Source organism: Centropristis striata, chromosome 22 (assembly GCF_030273125.1).
Source record: "Centropristis striata isolate RG_2023a ecotype Rhode Island chromosome 22, C.striata_1.0, whole genome shotgun sequence".
In the NCBI taxonomy this organism is placed as follows: domain Eukaryota; kingdom Metazoa; phylum Chordata; class Actinopteri; order Perciformes; family Serranidae; genus Centropristis; species Centropristis striata.
Window position 1 is genome coordinate 27762107 of NC_081538.1, and position 20627 is coordinate 27782733.

A 20627-nucleotide genomic window follows, 5' to 3' on the forward strand; every position below is an offset into this window, starting at 1 on the left:
CCTGCAGATCGTGATGGGAGTGATCCTGCTCTACTACCTGTTGGGCCCCAGTGCTTTGGTTGGAGCGTCTGTCATCGTGCTGCTGGCTCCGGTCCAGTACCTCATAGCTACAAAGCTGGCAGACACACAGAAAAGCACACTAGTGAGCAGCATTCTTATATGATTGTTTTGGTTTGAAATGCTTTATAAGTCCTGCAGACTTCTTAGAACTTTTAAATATCAATATACGATATATATCCCAATATTTTTATCGTAGAGTAAGGGCAGATGTTCAGTCAAAGTCAAAGCCAAATATGACATGTAGTAGCTTTATTGAAACCGTTTATTTGAGTGAACATAAATACTGTGTAACAACAGGAGTACCTTTTCTTAACCCTTTGATGCACAACTTGGGTCTAAAGTGACCCTTCAGAGTTTTTATGTTCTATATCTTTGCAATAAATTATTATTAGCTCGCTAAGCTAACTACTTAGCTAACTTCTTGGCTAAGTATTTAGCTAAGTAGCTTGCTAAGCAAACTACTTAGCTAAATTCTTGGCTAAACTGTTGACTAAAAACTGTGGTCTCGTTCAGGAACACTCCACAGATCGTCTGAAAAAGACCTCGGAGATCTTAAAGGGCATCAAGTTGCTGAAGCTGTACGCCTGGGAGAATATCTTCTGTGACAGCGTGGAGGACACCAGAGGCAAAGAGCTCACCAGCCTCAAGACCTTCGCCTTCTACACCTCAATGTCCAGTAAGAGAAGAAAATATATGACCTGAGATAGATTCCCAAGGCTTCTTCAGGATCTGATGTGTTTCCATGTTGTATCTTGATTTCCTGTCACATTTAATGCTATTTCCATAATGTCATATCTAAAGAACTTGACGTATTTGAACCTTAGCCCATATATATATACACACAATAAAACTTTTCTCTCTCTGCAGTTTTCATGAACGCTGCTATTCCCATTGCTGCCGTACTTGCGGTAAGACCATGACACCTTACTTGTTCACAAATTTCATCCTGCTTTTGTAGCGGCTTGGTACTCTCTCTCTTGCATTGTGTAACTTTACGACGAGACGAAGACAACCATCTCAGTTGGCATCCAGCTGTTTATTCTGGCACAGGAATCAATTGTACAGTCAGTCAGTTTTGCTCTCTCACACACACATACATGCACATCTGGAAAATATAAAATGAGAAGATAGTGCAGGTTCGCTAACTTGTAGCACTAGCCATTTTGTAAACAAAAATAAAATAAAAACACCGTCAACTTTCTACGAAAAAGGACGGGCTAAACCGTAAGGGAGTTATATGTTTAAAAAAACACAACTTAAACCACCCATTTGTAGTGAAAATTATTTAATTAATATGGAAAAATGACGGAGCTAATAGCTCGTGCACCTACCAGAGAGCCACGAAAGTCCGACTGTTGTTGCCCCGCAGGGTTCACCACCCTAAACCACAGGGGTGCTGCGTTTAAATACTATGGTTGTTTAGAGAAATGCGTTTTTATATGGCAAGTGGAATCAAATTTCTTATGAACTCATTAAGTCAAGTCAAGTCAAGTCAAACTTTATTTATAGAGCACATTTAAAACAACCGGGGTTGACCAAAGTGCTGTACAGATATCACAGTTGCAGGAAATACGGTAAAAACTAAAAAACTAAAATACATAAACACAGTGCAACAATAGAATAAAATAAATTAAAACAAAATGCTGAGCAGACGAGGGAGATGAGGCTGAAGGCTTGCCACCACAGGCGCCATCTTGCACTCAACCTTTTCAAGCAATTGTGGTTTAACTCGGTTACACTTTTTAAACTTTTATACGATGTATCAATATCGACTAAGGCTGCTGAAGATGAACAAGGGATGGTAAAGTTGTGAATCTTGTCTTGTAGACGTTTGTGATGCATCACTTCCTGACTCAAACCGGTCCCACTCCCTCTGAGGCCTTTGCAGCTCTGGCGCTGTTCCACATCCTGGTCACCCCTCTCTTCCTGCTCTCCACTGTGGTCAGATTTGCTGTCAAGGCTCTGGTCAGGTAAGGGTACAACCTGCAATAGCTGCAACCAACCACATGCATGCATCCATGCATTCACACAAACAAACACAGCATCACAAACACCTAGGGGTGTGGCGGGATCTTTAAACTTGAAAATATTTCTCGTCGTGTTAAAAATCTGTCTCGTGAGATTTGTGAGCTATCCAAACTTCTATTTGTGAGCTGTGGGGTCAGTAAAAGGAAAAGAGGAAGAGGAGGAGAAGAACTTGTTGTGATTCAGCGGTGAAGTTGCAACATCATTGCATTCTTCTTTAATGCATTGTTAGCAGAGTATTTTAATGCATTGATCCGCTGGGCGATCGGATCCATTAGCCACCATTCTGTGGCTAAATCATTTGAAGACTTTGTTGTTTTTGTGTTCTGTGATCGTCTGACCATATTTGGATAAAGGCCTTTACTTCATCATTAGACCCAACTCTCCATGAGAAACTTTTTACATCCTGCTACTACTGTGACTTGCATTGATTCTCAAATTTCCACCCAAATTCAACCCAGAATGCTCTGTGTTTTGGTCGGCTTCCTTCCTTTGGTTCGGACTGCGTTCTCACCTGCAGAGAACTGAGCTCTGGTCACCTTGGAAGTAGAGTTGTTCCGATTCCGATACCAGTATCGGAAATTGCTCCGATACTGCCGAAAATGCTGCATCGGTATCGGCGAGTCCTGGAGTCCAGGCACCGATCCGATACCACGTAATTTATTAAATTAGTAATCTATTTACTGGTTCGGAGAACGTGTTAGACCCGCCTTCAAAATAAAAGCAAACACATCTAGCTTTCAAAATAAGAGCACATGGATGTGTTAGCAGAATCCACCACAGAATTTACAAGAAGACTGTCAAAATAAGATGCCTTAAATAAAACATAGAAGAACCCTTACTCTCTTTTGCAATAATTCTAAGAACGTGTTAGACCCGCCTTCAAAATAAAAGCAAACACATGTAGCTTTCAAAATAAGAGCACATGGATGTGTTGGCAGAGTCCACCACAGAATTTACAAGACTGTCAAAATAAGATGCCTTAAATAAAACAGAAGAACCATTATTCTCCTTTACAATAATTCTAAGAACGTGTTAGACCCGCCTTCAAAATAAAAGCAAACACATGTAGCTTTCAAAATAAGAGCACATGGATGTGTTGGCAGAGTCCACCATAGAATTTACAAGAAGACTGTCAAAATAAGACGCCTTAAATAAAACATAGAAGAACCCTTATTCTCCTTTACAATAATTCATTAAAATATGCAATGATTAAGATGGAATAGTGGCATTAGAATGTGCGAGAGGCACCAAATTTAGGCTTTTAGGGCAAAAACGTTCTCCGGGGGAGCATGCCCCCAGACACCCAGATTTATTTATTTAAGTTGCTGTTGCACTAATGTTTTATTTAAAATTGAATGTAAAAATAAATGGCTTGAATCTGCTGTATTTATTCATGTTTTACAAAGGGTTTAACCTGAGCCAGGCCTTTATTACAATGATAATCATATCACAGTCATGCAGGTGTAGGATGATATTTTTTTAATAACATACTGGTATCGGATCGGTACTCGGTATCGGCCGATACCCACAGCACAAGTATCGGAACCGGTATCGGGAGGGAAAAAAGGTATCAGAACATCTCTACTTGGAAGTGAACCAACACCCCAATTTTTAGCGGTTCACCAGAGTTCCTTTGAGCTTTCACTCCAGCAGTCTGTGGCTTAGAGGTTAGGAATCGGGCTTATAACTGGAGAGTCACTGGTTCGAATCCCGATACTGACAGTCTAGGAATGCATGGTGTGTTTACTTGTGTGTAAAAAAGGATGGGTTAAATGCAGAGGTTGGATTTCCCCATTGTGGGATTAATAAAGTAATCTTCTTCTTCTTAAAAACCAAAAAGACTATCCAACAAAATGCACCAGAGTTATTTTAAGTGGAGCAAACAGCTCAGGTGTGAACGCCCCTTATCAAAGAGAACTAAAACCTCGCCAATATGGGAACATTTTCGGCAAAAGTTAAGCCTCACTCTCGCCCCATCCTTACTTCATTCTCATTGTAAAGAGACTGTTACTGGTTCTGGTGTTCAGGCTGAGAGAGAGAGAAGGGCACTGGGACATGACTAAAGAAGGAAGACAAACTGGATGTGGTTCCTGATAAATCTAATTAAAGGAACACGGAGGAAACCTGACGGCAGCGAAGAGAAACTCTAAACTCCTGAGAGATTTCTGGTATTGGTATCATCACAATCACACTTATTCAAGGACTCAATGTGTGTGTGTGTGTGTGTGTGTGTGTTCACAGTGTCCAGAAGCTCGGTGAGTTTCTTCAGAGCGACGAAATTGGAGACGACAGCTGGAGAAACGGAGACATGTCCGTTTCCATGGAAGCAGGGAAAAAACACCTGGGGGTGGTGAGTGTTGATGAAGCTGAAACAATTAGCAAAAACTGAGCAGGGAAAATGTAGCATGACTTTTTTAATTTTTTTTATTTGAAAAAAAAGTGCACTTCAGATTACCATAATAACTTTGTGGGCTTCCAGGAGAGAAATTACCGTAATGACACCATATTGGCTGTAAAGAGCAACTTCTCAGCTTTCAGAAAACATTGGAATTTCACCGCTAGCGCAAACAGTTTAGTTGTTATGGTAACCTGAAGTGCACTTCCGCAAACGTGTCGCCGGCGCAACACTGTGCAAGTGAAAGTCTTCAGTCCAGCCATGATATTACAAATCACATTTTTTTTTTACGACGGCACTGAAAATCCAGCAGCGAAGGAAATAAAGCCAGCATTTATTATGACCTCTTTGAATCTGGCACCCAACAAATTGAAAAAAAAGTGGAACAGATTCCACTTCTTTTTTTCAAACAAATGCTCCAGACAGGAAGTCAGACTTTCTGTCAGAATCAGAATCAGAAAGATATTTATGGTCATTAAACTCTGGTACAATGACATTTTAAATGGCTTCTGTCCATGCACATAAAACAACCCACAAGGCATAAAGATATACAGTACAGGCCAAAAGTTTGGACACACCTTCTCATTCAATGCGTTTCCTTTATTTTCATGAGTATTGACATTGTAAATTCATCAAAACTATTAATGAACACATGTGGAATTATGTACTTAACAAAAAAGTGTGAAATAACTGAAAACATGTCTTATATTCTAGTAAGCAAAGGGTGGTTACTTTGAGGAATCTAAAATACAAGACATGTTTTCAGTTATTTCACACTTTTTTTGTTAAGTACATAATTCCATATGTGTTCATTCATAGTTTTGATGCCTTCAGTGAGAATCTACAATGTAAATAGTCATGAAAATAAAGAAAAACGCATTGAATGAGAAGGTGTGTCCAAATTTTTGGCCTGTACTGTAGAAGAATAAAAGATAGGAAAAAAACTGGAAAAAAAAGAATAAAGATATTCTACTCTGTGACTTGACGTCAATGGATGAACCTGCTTCAAAGACTGTCTGATACATGTCACATTAACTGACTTCTGAGTAATGAAGAGCTTCAAACTGCAAAAAATCCAAACATTTATCTTGTATTAAAACCAGATGGTGTTAACAAAGTACACCAGGGTGCCAAGAACTCTCTTTAATGTGCTGTTTAACAGTGCTGGAGCAGGGCTCTGGATCAATGAGGTGAGCCAGAAGACTCGGCACACATTCCTTCCATGTGACTGCAGGTGACTGGCGTCCTGTCCTGTCTAGCGACAGGTTGCTCTAACGGGGTGTTGAGGGACGTTGTGTAACTTCGTCCTGCTGCTGATTCCTGCTGCTCCTTAATGAGCAATGAGCACATCCTCCAAGGAACACTCATGTGTTTAGACAGTTACCGCGACTAACAGCAGGGCATCGAGTTCATACTAATTAATTTCAGAAGGAGAAACAGAAATCTAATCTGCATTGTTTTAATATCTTTTGAGGGAAGTTTGTGTTTCTGTTGGGGCGGTGAAGGCATTAAAGAGAAGAAAGAAATCTCCAAAACCAGAAAGGGTTATCTTCTAACATGTTTACTTTGCAGCTGGCAATAGATTTTTTTTTACCTTTTTTTAATTTATTTATTTATTAGAAAAGCTTATTTAAAAGCTGTACACAAGTTTAGAAACGTCCAGTTCCTTCAGTGCTTATCAGAGAGTCCAATTCTGAAATGTAAAAAAATTACACAAAAAAAAGTAATTTTTTTGTAATTTTGTGTCTTTTTGTTGTGTCTTTTTTTAAGTAATTTACTTTTTTCTGTCATTTTGTGTCTTTTTTTAATAATGTTGTAATGTTGTGTCTTTTCAGTAATTTTGTGTCTTTTTTTGTAATTTTGTGTCTTCTTAAAGTAATTTAGTGTTTTTTCAGTCATTTTGTGTCTTTTTTGGCAATTTTGTGTCTTTTTTTAAGTAATTTTGCATTTAAAGTTTAAATGTCACTTAAAGTCACTTGAATTTCAAAAACATGTCATTTTGGTTCAAGCTGTGATTGGCTGGTTGTTGCAACATAACACAGAACACAAAAAACCTGACGAGCTGAACAGTTAAGCCTCCAAATATTCAGAGTGATTCTGACATGAGGTGTTACTTTACTGATATTAAATGTCATGTTATTTCCTCCGGACTAATTGTTATGTTTTGGAGGCTGCGGGGGTCTTGGAGAACATCACCCCCTCAGTGACCTGCAGCCCAGACTTTAATCTCGTGGCTGTCTGAGGTTTCAGCCGACTGAGTCACATGGCGACTATTATGTTGCACAGGGATTAACACTGTTTGTGTCTAAAAAGGACAGTGAGCTCACAGAGCCGAGTGACTCACGGAGCCCTGCAGAGCTTTAATGGTTTTTAAATAGGATTTTAAGGCATAATGACAACACACAACACTTTTATAGTGGATTGCTTCTTTGAATTATTATTCAGGAGCTGAATTCAACCATTTTAGTAAGCTTAAATGGAAACAGTGATATTGTCCTCAAGCAAAGTTTTTCTGCTTGTCACTTTATTTTATTACCTCCTCGGTCTGAAAGCCCCATTTGCAGCCATTCTGTTGCATTATGTCCCTTTTTATGAAGCCATTACAAACTCAAAGTGGCAAGACTCTCATTTTTTAACATTTTCACCAGGATATCTGGAGGCTAAGTGGCCTCTGCCATGGTGTTATTAGACTTTGCTTTCCATAATATTACTGAATCAATCAGTGTAGCAAGCAATGTGACATTCTGTGAGCTAATGTGTCCTCGTCACAGCTACCAGTACTCAGCTAGCTAATTCTGCAACTCTAAAAGCACCACTTCCTTTATTGTGGAAGAGTTTTTCAGTGAAAGAGACCATTAGAGACAGGGTGTTATCATCAGCAAATGTAGAACACTTTATCAATCAATCAGTCAATCAGACTTTATTTATATAGCACTTTTCATACAAGAGATATGCAACACAAAGTGCTTCATATAAAAAAGGAAAAAGTAATAATAATAATACTAAACATAGAAACAAACACCCTCCGACAACCCTCCATCCCATTAAAAACAAAGCACAAACTTTATGATTCGCTGCCGGACAAGTTTGATGCTTTTGGTTTCCAGAGTTGCAGAGATTCTTCCTGTCGATTTTGTTGACTTACTGAGCTATGATCTAGCTTTCTGTCTGATGAAAATGTCCCTATGATCAGCACTTTGGTCATTGATAAGTAGGGCTGGGTATCGTTTAACAAAAATACAATACCACTACCAATAACAGTACCCTGAATAGTCAGGCGGCTGAGCTAAATAAAGGGGACACGCCGGACAAAAGCAGCAATTTTTTTCCACTTGCTGTCTTTCACTTTAGGTTTCAATTTTTGGTAGGAGCCACTTCAACTAGATTGTGGATTGGAGGTGGCAGCCATATAAAGTCTATGAGAACCAATATATCTTCCAAGCCACTTAGAAGGTCAATCTTGGTGTCAAAATCTACATTTTCTGGGTCAAAAAATAATTTAAAGCTATAAAGAATATCACTAGATGATTATTTGATCAAATAGATATGTTCATTTTTACCCAGACTAGTAGGCAACTTGCTTCAAGTGCTGCAGCAGGAATCCTGAGTTGAAAGTGTTTTGAATCTATGTTCACGGGAGAGTGCAGATTAGCTGCCATGTACACTGCTCAAAAAAAAGAAAGCTTTCATATCATGTCAGATCTTCTATGTAGTGGCTTGGAAGATATATTGGTTCTCATAGACTTTATATGGGTGCCATCTCCGATCCACAATCTTGATGAAGTGGCTCCTACCAAAAATTGAAACCTATAGTGAAAGAGAGCATGTGGAAAAAATTTGCTGCTTTTGTCCGGCGTGTCCCCATTCTTCTAAAATCTGGTCCTAAGCCGCCTGACAATGAAGTGATACCAACACCAATAGAGTCATTTATTTGCTATTTTTTTCTACTTAATTCGATACCTTTGATTGGAAGCATTCAGTCGATTTACATGCCATCACCAATGCATTAATGTTTGTCAGATGCCACAGGTGTGTAGTTTAGGCTTATTTTTTGAAAGTTTGCTGCATTAGTGAGCCAATCACACGTTGCATTAGCAAAAACACAAAAAATAGTAATTTTCTTCTAGATATGGGTACAAAATGGACCAAATCCAGGTTTCATTTGACTGGAAAAGTTTCGATACTCCTTGGTACTGGGTTTTCTTTCAGTCGATACCATATCGAGTACCAACACCAAGCACTATTGACAAGTTAACTTGAAAAGTAATGGAGATGAAATTTGACAAGACATTTGTAGCTCTAATCTTAATGACATTAGTTCCCCCCTGATCTTTCTTTTACAGTCATTTTTAACAAAATCCAATGGCCAAATTTCATGGATTCTTTAAAGAATATTCATGCTGCTCAGATGAATCTTTATTTACATTTTTAGCGTTGCAGCTGGTTAGACTTAACCACAGCGAAACTGGCAATGTGTAGTGTTTTGTCTCACTATTTTGAATTAATTGCAGTCTCTAGAGTGTCTGCAGTGTGCATGAAAACACCAGTGACAGTTGTTTTCTATGCAGACCTCCATAACTGGAGAGTGCCACCTTCTCCCAATACTCCACTATGCTATTTCACAGCATTAACACACATCAATGCACCAGAAAAGCGGCAGTTTTAACACATTTCCTGGCTACTGTAAGTCTGAGCACTTCCTCCGATGGATGCTTTCAGCTTCAGATAACATGATGCTACGTGACACGGCCAGTTTGATCTTTAGCCTCGCTAATGATGCAATTAATGTACAGCAAACACACAGCACAGATAACAGGACTTCACATGCACTACAAAGACCCTGGTGTGCAGAGTGTTTGTATGTATAGTGTGTCTGAATAAGAAGAACAGAATATTGTTGCTCCAGAGGGATTGAACCCTCTGGTGCAACATCCTCTAGGCTCATATCAGGAGGAACCCCCACACTCCTTCTTCTCCCCAAGGAGCTGAAGCGGATGCAAGAAACTCTTTAGTGTATTAATAAGCTAACTTCAAATCTCTCTCTCTCTCTCTCTCTTCCAGCTTCCCACAGAGTTACGTTCTATTTAAAACTATATTATTAGAGCATTTAATGCTTCATCCAAAAAATGAATCCAAAAAATAAAGAAAACCAGTGTTATACTGGCCAAGCTTTTTTCATCCAAATGTTCTGTTCCCAAGCACCCACAAGTGATCATGAAAGAAGACAATGGGTTTACTGTAATCAATGTTAGAGAATAGAAAGTTAAAAGTAAACTTAATGGAAAACACACATTTGATATGCCTCCACCTGGCCAGAGACTTTGTCCATCTATCCACAAAATTACTATAAAAAAAAGACACGAAATGACAGAAAAAAATAAATTACTTAAAAAAGACACAAAATTACAAAAAGACACAGAATTACCAAAAAAATCATATAATTACCAAAAAAAGACACAAAACTACCAAAAAAAGAAACAGAATTACCAAAAAAAGACACAAAATTACCAAAAAAGACACAAAATTACCCAAAAAAATCACAAAATAAAAAATAAAAAAAATGACAGAATTACCAAAAAAGACATAACATTGTTAAAAAAAGATACAAAAATATATATAAAAAAAGACATCAGGAGGCCCCCCCCCACTCCTTCTTCTCCCCAAGGAACTGTTGTGGATGCAACAAACTCTTTAGTGTATTAGAACGCTAACTTCAAATCTCTCTCTCTCTCTGTTTAATCTCCCCCTGAAGACCAAAGCCATCAACAGGAAGCAGCCGATGCGCTACCAGATGGACAACTACGAGCAGCCGACCAGGCGGCAGATGAGACCCTCGGAGACGGAGGATGTGGCTGTGAAGGTCAGGGTCGAGGTTCATGTGTTGGAGGAATGTTTGAAGGGGTGTAGGGACGGAAAGAGAGCATGAACTCTCAAAGACGCCAGGGACACGACTACAAGTGTCCAAGGGTGATGGTTCAGAAGAGTTTAGACATTTCTAGATAATAGTTTGTTAATGATTAAGTAAAGAAACTGATTCTTTATGGCATGATACTGCTGTTTCTTAGCCTGACTAACTCCAGGCTAATCACAAATGAGATCTAGTCTGGATACTACCAATTAATTTTTCCGTAGAGGAGGCGTGGTTTACGGTCCTCCAGAGCCGTTTATTGGGCGCTAAGAATGTCTATCATAAGCATCTGTAGGTAGCTCTTAGCCAATCGTATCAGTTATACCAGATGACGTATGTAGAGCGACAGAAATTGATGTTTACATAGCCAGACTAGCCTATTTCTACCTTGAGACTAAAATGCTCAATTCGGCTTTTGCAACGTTTTTCTGCAGCATGTTCTGACTCTGGCTGCTCTGTAGTTTCAGCTCACAGTCTACGTGTGTGTGTGTGTGAGAGAGAGTGTTGCTTGCTGCTTTGCTTCTCCAGTTCTCGCTTTCTGCAAGATTATTTATTTTTACGTCTTATTCCCCCTCATGTCATTCAGCCACACACATCCACTGATTTTATGGTCAATAGACGAGCTGCTGGGGGTCTCTGGGCGGCTCCGCTGTCCCCCGGCTCGTAGCCAGATCACCGTGGTTACAGCAGCGAGCGGTAGCAGGGCTAGTTGGTAGATTAGGCTTTGGCCAAATCCTGTCGGAAGCTAGGCTAAAACATCCTTTTTGGTGGTGAAACAGGAGTTTAAAGTCAAACGTTGTTCTTCTTTTAAAATCAACTTTGGCTCTAAACTTTTTAAAACGCCGTCTACAGCTAGATCCAAAGAGAGTTTCGTGTCTGCTGCAGCCATGTTGGATCTGAAAGAAAACTATAAAACTACAAGCTTCCATCGTCTTGCCGTCCCTCCCCGTTCTGTGATTGGATCCCTAAAACAGGGCTAAGAAACGGCCTTAGACACATTTGAAATTAAGTCGAGCGTGCAAGGCATTCTGGGTATACCCAGGCTAGGGCTTTAGAGGCAGAACCACATCTCTAAAAGTAACAGTATAAACTTTGTCTTGATGTCAGAGTGAGACTGAGAGAGGTGCTTAGAGACGCACATTCAGGAGAGATGAACTCAGCTCTCCAGACCGCTGCCTGGCACTTTACAGCCCCGTCGTAGTGATAAAGTTTAATGAGACCTCGGGGAAAAGACAAGTTTAGGATACGCAGGGATGAGCTGCCAGTTTGATGGAAATGAAGATTGAAGAGGGGGCAATTAACCAAAGAAAATAAAAACATGAGAATGCTAAAGCGAGATATAAATAGGGCTAATCTTTCTCATTTGATACTTAGTTTAAACAAAGAATATCAGCAGCGCTTCCCACAGAATCACATTCTATTTAAAACTATATTATTAGAGCATTTAATGCTTCATCCAAACAATAAAGAAAAACAGTGTTATACTGGCCAAGTGCTGATAGTTATATATTATATTCATCAGCTATTTTCATCCAGATTTTCTGTTCCCAAGCACCCACAAGTGATCATGTAAGAAGACAATGGGTTTACTGTAATCAGTGTTAGAAAATAGAAAGTTAAAAGTAAACTTAATGGAAAACACACATTTGATATGCCTCCGCCTGGCCAGAGACTTTGTCCATCAATCCCAGGGGTCTCAAAGTCAAATTACCTGGGGACCACTGGAGGCAGTATCAAAATGACCAAAAAGACACAAAATGACTAAAAAAGACACAAAATGACCTAAAAAGACACTAAATTACAAAAAAAGACACTAAATTACAAAAAAGACACAAAATTACAAACAAAAAAAAATTACTCAAAAAAGACACAAAATTACCAAAAAGACACAAAATTACTCAAAAAAGACACAAAATTACCAAAAAGACACAAAATTACTAAAAAAAGACACAAAATTACCAAAAAGAGACATAAAAAGACACAAAATTACAAAAAAGACAAAAAGGACCAAAATTACTTAGGTCAGAGGCTGCTAAAAGGTTTGATGTGGTGAAAATGAAAACAGATACTGATATTTTTGGATTTATTTCAGAGTCACCTCTTGCATCAAGTGTTTCATTGATTGGAGCTCATTAGCTCTCACACATACATGGACACTAAGGATCTGCTCCCTAATCCTCTCATTTATTTAACTTCATCAACAGCTGTTTCATATCTCCACTGTTTGTATCCACGGGTCAGTTGTTGGTGCGTGGAATCATACATGATGTGCCTCCGTGTGTGTGTGTGTGTGTGTGTGTGTGTGTGTGTGTACTCTCTGTCCTCTCAGGAAGTGTAGGATTCACACGAGAATTCGTTGCCCCTTAAAGGGCCTTGTGAATGTGTGCAGCATTTTCTCAGCCCCTCTGTGAAGGCTGCTCTTCCTGTCTCATCCCTGCGGAGTGACGCTCCGACCAGTCGGTGGTCCGCTAATTAAAAAGAGAGGGATGAAGAGAGAGAGAGAGAGAGAGCGACACTAACCCTAAACCTAACCCTAACCACAGTCTCTGATGTCAGCGTGGCATTTATCAGCTAATCAATTAAGAAGAATCTCTGTTATTGCTGATTCAGCAGTAGCTCTCGCTTGTTGTTTTTTTAGAGACAGACCATTAGATTAACTACATAAATAAATACATAAATAAATAAAAAAGAGAACAAACAACTGCCGATGTTCCGTTCAGGACCATTTCCGGCAGATTTTAACATTTTGTTTTTAATAGTTGTTCTTTGATTATACATCAGGGACCCCACATCTAACCCCATATGTCCCTTTTTCATGTTTCACTCCCCGTTTTACATATCTTTTCTCGACCTCTGCTCTCGTTCCCTCCCTCTTCTTCTCCTTTTTTTTCTACCTCATCCTGCTTCTGGCAAACTTTTTATTTTAATTTTATTTTTTTTATTAACAATGAAGGAAATACAGGCATTCAGTATATAAACAAGATTTACAAAGAAAAATGTTACAGTATCTGTATAATTAAATATGTATATATATATATATATATATATATATATATAAATAAAATAATAACATAATAAGGCACATAGGGTATAAGGTGCTTCCCTTTATATTATTCTGGGGTTTCTGAAAATAAGTTTTTAAAGTGTATGATAGTGCGTTCACATTTTTTATTTGACATCAACTCTAAAGTTTCGATATAAGCTTCTGGCAAACCGTTTGTTTATCAGTTTATTTAAGTATGATGCCGGCAACAGTTACTTTACGAAACTGCTCATTTTACGATGTATCTGAAATATTCATTTATTCGTTATTTATTTATTTATTGATTGGATCTCCATTAGCACCAGCACATTAGCATAGCTATTCTGCCTTGAGTCCAAACATTAAGTCAAATTGTCCCTTCTCCGAGATCATCAACAAAACAAAAACAACAACAACAACAACAACAGTCAATACAGTCACGACACACATACAATCATAGATGCTGACAAACATGTATCAAAACACATGATGCAACACTTGTACAGTAAAATTAAGAGTCCATACACAACATACAAACACCATAACACAACATACAAACAGATACCAAAAAAATTAATAAAAGATAAAGAAAAGAAAAGAAAAAGCGGCAAGTAGCAGGTCTTGTCAGATAATTATGTTGACTCCACTGACGTGAGAAAAGACAATACAAAAAGTTTGGAGACTTATTTATAATAATATTATGCTTAACCGCTTATCCGCAATTGTGTCGCGGCTGGGAGACAGACAACGACTCATGCTCTCATTGACACCTACGGGCAATTTAGAGTCACCAATTAAACCTAAGTGCATTTTTTTGGACTGTGGGAGGAAACTGGAGTACCCGGTGAGAACCCACGCTGACACGGAGAGAACATGCAAACTCCACAAAGAAGAGCCTTTTTAGTATTTAAGTATTTTTCCGCTCATCCCTGATGTCTAAAACCACCAAAAACAAATGTGAGTTTAACCTTTTCGCTGACTATTTACTCACAAAGGAACAAAGTTGTTTTATCTTTAAAAAGGCCTTTTGGGATCTGTGTCGTGGGGAGAAAGCCACAGTGGAGGAAAATACTGGGGGGGATTGTCAGATAAAATAAACATAAAAAAACAAATAAATGCAACAGATGGGAGGAATGTAAACAGAGTCCTAGCAGGAAGCCGGGTGACAGATCACTGAACAGGGATTAGATATGGAGGCCTTTTACATGTTGCTACGCTGTTGAACCGTGATCTCTTTCTCTGGGACCTTTAATGCTGCAAAGCCTCATGAAGATGGTTGACCATATACGTTGTTTATTTCATCAAGTTAAGGAACTAAAATTAGGACACAACAGCTTTTATATGCAGAAACAATGGAGGCTAAAGATAAATTACATACCGAGGGAAATCCCAAGCTGTTATCCATGTTTCAGACCAAATATTTATTCAGAATTGTCATTATGGTTGTAGGAAAAAAAGTTGGCACATCAAAGTTTGGATTAGAAGTTAAACGAGCTGAATGAGTCATCCCATTCCTTCCTAATGTTACATTTTTAATGATTTGACAGGAATTTGGATGCACAGTTATACTTTATTGAGACTGGGATGTTACACGACTATGTGAGTAGATTGCCTTCAAAAAGTTCAGCACTTCACTCACAAAATTCAAAACACCTGGAGCTGCGAGAGTTAATCACCTTATTGGGGCTAAGATGGATAAGGCAAAATTTATTCAGAATTTTTTTAATTTTCGCACGCAACAAATACCCCATTACAAAAAAATAAATTAAACCAATAAAAACTAAACTAAAAATCTTTCCAAAAAATAAAAACTAGCAAACTTACACTAAAAGCGAATTAAAACTAAGTTAAAAATACAATTCTCAATGAAATTAAAACTAAAACTAATAAAAAAATACAAAACTATTATAACCTTGCTAATAAACTTTAAAGATTATCCAACACTCCATTTTGTTTGAGAGAAGTATTTTTGTTTTATGTCCAAAAGCATAAAGGGATCTTTTATGGTTGTTGAATTAGTCATTCCAGTAAGCTACAACAGTGGGCCAGCATGAACAATAAGAAGGACCTGGCACTGGCATATTTAAGTGTTAATTCAGACATCATTAATGTTATAAGTTAAACCAGCGTTTGCTTCACATAAAGTAGTGACTCAAAACACTGGATGAATATATAAAGCTGGTTGTCATCAGCGTAAAACTTTAGATTTACATAATAGTGCCCCTGAACTCCCTGAAATGTTCTCATTGTTTTGAACCTAGATAAAGTTCAGGTTTATTACAGCGGCTTTAAAAGAAGGGTGCATCTTTGTTAAATAAAACTGTGAAGAAAATCTGGTTATTGCTTTTTTATCTGGTTTTCCCTCATCTGAACTGAGGGACTAGAGAGTGTTGCTTGCTCTCCAGTTTGCTAGGCCTTTTAATGCAAATTTGGGATTTATGGCCATAAAGATACAATTGGCTGGACTTGATTTAACTGTAGGATACTATTATTTTAGCCTCTGTGATTATTCTACCATTCACTATGTCAAGAACACAGCACTGAACATAGATCAGGACTACAGTGCCGGTCACTGTTGTGTAATGGGGTTTAATTTCTTAGCGTATATTGAAATGATCTCTCCAGAACCTGAGAAATGCGTCACAGGGTGACGTTTGTCATCAGTCCCACATACCAGCAGCACAGTATGTGTCTTTGAGCGTGTGTCATAGTGTCTTATTACACAATAAAAGTTTGGGTTTCTTAATCTCTGGGTCAGGACATAAAACGGGTCATGTACTTTGATCTGCTGGGTCTACACAGAACAAGAAAACAGCACGTAGTCATGTGTTGAGCAATGAGTGAGACGTCCACTGCAAAGAAGAAATAAATGCAGCATAAATTTTAAAAAAGTCAATTTCCAGTAGTTTAAGTCAAATAGCCCCAACCAAGTATTGAGTCATATAGATGGACATACTTTTCAGAGGCCAACATTTCCATATTCAACATACTTTTCAAAATTGGTCTTTTGTAATATTCAAATTTGTTGAGACACTGAAATTAAGGACTTCATTAAATGTAAGCCATAATCATTATAATTAGAAGAAATTAAATAAATTAAGACATGAAATGTTTTATTCTGTGTGTAATGGATCTATAAAATGTGTTATTTCCACTTCATTTTGAATTGAAATACTGACATAAATAAACTTTCTATGATATTCTAATTTATTGAGATATACCTGTTGTCGTTTTGAGAGACATTCCTGTATTGATTGTCTCTTTTTTTTCTTCAGGTGACCAATGGATTCTTCACCTGGGGAAACAACCTGTCCACGCTGTCAGACATCAACATCCGCATCCCCACAGGTAGGACCAACCATTTCACCAGACAATATGTAGTGGGGCAGCTTAGCTAGAAATTATAAGGATTGTGCATTTTATGATAAAAGCGCCAAATTTGGTACACTTAATTGTATTAAAAAAAAAATTAGATGTGGAGGCACGACAAATTTTCAATATGGCGGCCATTTTCAAGATGTGTGTGTGTCTTTTTTGATAATTCTGTGTCTTTCTTTGGTCATTTTGTTTCCTATTTAAGTAATTTTTTTCCTGTCATTTTGTGTCTTTTTTGGTCATTTTGTGTCTTTTTTTGGGTCATTTTGTGTCTTTTTAAAAATAATTTTGTGTCTTTTTTTGTCATTTTGTGTCTTTTTTAAGTAATTTAGTTTTTTTTTAGTTTTTTTTTTGTTTTGTTTTTTTGTCATTTTGATACTGCCTCCAGCGGCCCCCAGGTAATTTGAGTTTGAGACCCCTGTATTACATAGATACTGTGATGTCAATGGTCAATCTGACCCTGAACAGAAGAGGCGACTCGTGTTAATTTATCAACTCACTCCATAAAATAAAAAATGTAAAATAAAAAATAAAAAATCAATGTAATGTAAAACCATTAACCCACGAAAATGATTGCTTAATTTTAGTTCATCTGTTTCTACTCTGTGCGCTAAAAAGTTAAATGTGACTGATTCATGCAGACCTGTGGTAAGAGTGTTCCAGTAACGGTGCAGAGATGTCAGTGAAATAAATACCAGGTCTCAGGAGAGCAGGTCACGCTGATGATCCTGCACATACTCACTCCTCCTGGGAAGTGACCTGCTTGCTATCCCAGCCATGCTACTACTAAAGACAAACAGGATCTGCAGTCCTGCCAACTTCTGGTGTCGTGTTATTTGGAGTGGCTGAAGTGTGCTTGTATATCCTCACGTCTTCAAGGGATTATTTTAGCCCCAGAGTAAGACTAAGAGTGAGGTTAAGGTTAACTTTAGGCATGCAGTGCTGACGGTTAAATTTAGGGGAGAGGGATGAGTGATGTCACTGGAGGTATATAATTTCAAAGATTTGTATGTGTGTGTTTTTAATAACCAACATCAGAACTGTTTGAGCTGATCTGCAAAAAAGGGGGTGTCTAAAAACAAGATAAAAACACTAAATCTGAGGGAAATGCATGGACAGATAGTTTCACTTGGCAAGATTTCTTAAATTAAAATTGTTAAATCTAGAAATAAGCATGTTGAACGCTTAAAATAAGAAATTAACTCTTAAAACAAGATAAATTACCCAACACGTTTAAATCTTGCAGCTTTAATTTTTCTTGTTTTAAGAGTTAATTTCTTATTTTAAGCGTAAAACATGCTTATTTCTAGATTTAGTAATCATAATTTAAGAAATCTTGTCAAGTGAAATTATCTGTCCATGCAGCAAGATCATTTCCCTCAGATTTAGTGTTTTTATCTTGTTTTTAGACACAACTTTTTTGCAGTGTGGAAGAACTACTTTTTTCAGAGCGAGTATCAGTGTGTAGGAGGATTATTCAACCTTTTCTGACCTGTGACCTCATATTTAGGTCACAAAATTCTCACGACCCCAACATGCATTTGTCAAGTTGTCATTTAAATTTGGGTTGTAACATTATCATGCATTCTGGTTTTACAAGCATGCATGCAATATGAACAAATTACAATATAATTAGATTTTAAAGTCAATTTAAATCTATTTATTCTTTCGAATTAAAGCAGGTTTTAGGGTTTATTTTGGCAAAAATACCATAAAACCTTTCAGCATAGAACTAGACTTCTGCAACTCCTCTTGGCTCTGTCTTCAGGCTTCAGAAATTTTAGCCCATGATGGAGACTTAGGCCAATCACAGGTATTTTCCATTTCGCTTCAGATGGTGAAAACTGGATTCAATGCCAGTCAATCCTTCAGAACAGAATGCTTTCCAGCATTGGCAACAACTGCCAAAGTAACTCCAAAAAAGAAAGAAGGAATTATGAAGATAAAGTCTAAAAGAGAGTCCAGAAAACTGCCAAACCCAACTCGAATAAGTCAAATTTTCTGTTAGGCGACCAAATCTACCTACTGTATGACGCAACCCCACGTAGGATCCCAACCCAAAAGTTGAGGAGCATTGCCATATATATATCCACCGGGAAAGTCTCAGGCCACACCCTCTCTAAAGTCCGCTCACTCTGTGTGTCTCCACTACAAGTTAGCCCCAGAGGGATTTAGAGACTCTGGAGGTGACGTATGGTTTTCGACCGTCGCGTAATCGCTTAGTGACAGTTTCGTCTCTGATCATAAACATAGTGATCGTGAATTAACCGAGTGTCCGGTGCTTGTTGTAAACAAACAGAGATCGCTAAGCTAACACCTCCTGCGGCAGCAGCACATACACACTGTACTGCTACAGAGCTAGCTGTTAGCCTATTAGCACTTTGCAGACTGGATGCTAAGGGGTAAGCATCCCCTCCGGCTCTGCAGCTGGGAGAGACTGCTGCAGGAGGACTGTGCCGACTCTACTCGTTGTTACTCTTCTTAACGAGCCGCCGGCTTGCTAAGAAGAGTAAGAACAAGTCTCCAATAACACCAGAAAAAGTCCCTGGATTTGTCTCCAGTCGCTTTCTTGAAAAATTGTCGCTAAGGGGGTCTGAAAAAAAAGGGGGCCGCTCCGGACGGCTCGTGTTCAAATTAGGGGCGTTTCAGTGAGTGAGACCCGCCTCATTCCTGGTATTGGGCGGTAGTGGAAACAGCCCTAAAGTGTATCATCCATAAATGCCCATTAATGAAATTCGAACTCCATCTTTTTCATTATATTAGAGGAGTAAAACATCAACAATAACATTTTCCACCACTTCTTTCTGTTCAGGTCAGCTGACTATGATTGTGGGCCAGGTGGGTTGTGGGAAGTCGTCCCTGCTGCTGGCCATGCTCGGAGAGATGCAGACCAACGATGGAAGAGTCTACTGGAGCAAGTAAGAAATCACAACAACACTTTTCAGACCACAGTATGTCATAACGTTTGCAACAATTACTGTATATCTGGTATTACTTAGGACCCAAACAAGTAATTATGTCTTCATTCTAAGTGGTGATATTTTAATTTACTCCTCATTGAGGAATTTAAGGTTGTGAATATACACATCTTTAAAGTTTTTTAAATTACTTTTATCGAGTTAAATTTTTTACGTTTTTTTGAAGAAGTACCCTTTTAAAACATCTCATGATGCTCAAACATACATAAGAATTACTATTTACATTCCTAAATGCTAATCAAAGACTCCATTATTATATAATGTTGGTCAAGGCCTTTTTATTATTAAGAAAGTGCTTCTCATCTTTAAACCTTTGATGCACAACATGGGTCTAAAGTGACCTGATATGTATGAGTTTTTATGTTCTATATCTTTGCAGTAAATTATTTTCATCATTCAGTATTCAAGGTTTTCCTCAATTAGTTTGTTTTTGATCATCATACATCCTAATTTTATGTTTTCCTTGATTCATTTTTTTAATAAAATCCCTTTTTGTGTCACTACTCTTCTAATGCACAAATGGGTGAAAAATGTTCCATATCCATTTTTAGCTAAGTAGCTTGCTAAGCTAGCTACTTAGCTAACTTCTTGGCTAAGTATTTAGCTAAGTAGCTTGCTAAGCTAACTACTTAGCTAACTTCTTGGCTAAGTTGCTTGCTAAGCTAACGACTTAGCTAACTTCTTGGCTAAGTTGCTTGCTAAGCTAGCTATTTACCTTACTTCTTGGCTAAGTATTTAGAAAAAAAACAAGATATTTAAAGAATACTTGGAATATTCAATCATAAAATAAGTTGATATCAAAAGATAGAGCACAGAAACACACAGCAGCATTAAATAACATGGGTAATGAATGAGGGTCAT

At 38.0% G+C, this 20627-nt stretch overlaps 1 protein-coding gene across 2 annotated transcripts in view; it reads left to right on the top strand.

The window, feature by feature from the left end:
• The window catches only part of abcc9 (ATP-binding cassette, sub-family C (CFTR/MRP), member 9), a 90098-nt gene that overhangs the window by 25522 nt on the left and 43949 nt on the right, over nt 1-20627 (top strand). For both annotated transcript variants that reach the window (XM_059325778.1, XM_059325779.1), the window contains 8 exons: nt 8-142; nt 574-736; nt 928-968; nt 1888-2030; nt 4330-4438; nt 10236-10343; nt 16689-16761; nt 19601-19706. In XM_059325778.1, coding sequence (XP_059181761.1) covers nt 8-142; nt 574-736; nt 928-968; nt 1888-2030; nt 4330-4438; nt 10236-10343; nt 16689-16761; nt 19601-19706 — 878 coding nt within the window. The remainder of the gene's footprint in view (nt 1-7; nt 143-573; nt 737-927; nt 969-1887; nt 2031-4329; nt 4439-10235; nt 10344-16688; nt 16762-19600; nt 19707-20627) is intronic.